The 1,340-nt window shown below is 39.2% G+C and overlaps 1 protein-coding gene across 1 annotated transcript in view; it reads right to left on the bottom strand.

The window, feature by feature from the left end:
- LOC108802861 (guanylate-binding protein 1-like) overlaps positions 1 to 1,340 on the bottom strand; it is a gene marked incomplete at its 3' end in the record, with an annotated part of 56,285 nt that overhangs the window by 7,656 nt on the left and 47,289 nt on the right. Inside the window, exon 7 of the mRNA XM_018574715.1 lies at positions 21 to 242. Within this exon, the coding sequence (XP_018430217.1) occupies positions 21 to 242 (222 nt within the window). The remainder of the gene's footprint in view (positions 1 to 20; positions 243 to 1,340) is intronic.

Here is a 1,340-nt window from a genome sequence, read left to right as displayed (position 1 = left end):
TCTAAAAGCTGACCACTCACCTTTCTGAGCTCCAGCCAACCTGTTCATCAAGTATGACTTTCCAGTCCGATACATGCCGACAATGGACACCACCACCACTGGTTGGTGGATGTTGGAGAGGATGTTGACGGCCTCAGGGTTCACCACAAGCTTTGCTCTTCCTCTTTCTATCCTGTTCTCAATGAGGCAGATTGGGCTATCCATTCTGATTGCTGATTCCATGGCAGAGGATTCAGTCAGTTCTGAAAGAAGTAAATATTTATTGGCTTGTATTTAAGGTTGTTAAGCTTTTCAATGCACCAGGTTAAACAATACCTCCCACAGCCACATGGTACCTGAGTATCTGAGTAGTGAACATATGTACAGGCATAGAATGTAGCTCAATCACAATCTCAAAATGTACATTCAGTTGTTTCTAGTGGCATGTGATGCTTCCGATGCGTTTCACAGAATGCTTCATCAATGAATCGGTGGTACATTGTTCATAGAAACACATGATCCAACAATAAATATCCATATCATATAACTTCTACACATTAATACATTTGCATTTACATATATTGTTCAACCTTTTATGTGTGAATGCGCTTACTATCAGCTTCATATGATTACTACGAACTGTCCAGTGCAAAGGAGAACCATAACCATAAAGAAACAAGACATATGAATTTTACCCCAAAACATAACATGGCCATGAAGAAATTAGAGGACAATTTCAACAGACAAAGGGGGAAATATAGTTGTAATGAACTGCTCCCAATATGAGCAGATATGCCTGAAAATATTGGAGAACAAAGAATAATATAAAATAATTACAACACAGGAAGTGAATGAGTACCTCCTGGAGTACATAGCTATTATACATGGAGCTTCTGCACAAGCATTGATCAACAAAGATACATTAGAGTACATGGAAGTTAAACATTCAAGGATACCCTGTTTCTGTGCCTTACCCAAAGTACATAAAGATTCCATAAGTCCTCCAGATCACCCGATAATATTAGGAATTGGTTGCCAATCAGAAAACCTGAACATACTAATCGATGAGTATTTAAGACCACGCGTGTTGTCCCTCTCCTCGTATCTAAAGGACACTCTTGAATTATTAAAGGTAATAGAAGATTTGAATGTACCCACAAATTGCTGGCTGGTAGCGATTGATATAGAGAACCTATATAGTAGTATCCCCATGATAAGAGTTTTTGCAGGGGCACCCACAGACACAGAGGCAGTATAACTCATTCATATTTAAGCTTTTGAAACATATTGTCACCCGAAATGTCTTTACATTCAATAGATCACACTACCTCCAGGTACAGGAGGTGGCAATGGGCACATGG

This window comes from Nanorana parkeri, unplaced genomic scaffold (assembly GCF_000935625.1).
Source record: "Nanorana parkeri isolate BGI_ZX_2015 unplaced genomic scaffold, ASM93562v1 scaffold3182, whole genome shotgun sequence".
NCBI classification, from domain to species: domain Eukaryota; kingdom Metazoa; phylum Chordata; class Amphibia; order Anura; family Dicroglossidae; genus Nanorana; species Nanorana parkeri.
This window is presented reverse-complemented; position numbering and strand designations above follow the sequence as displayed.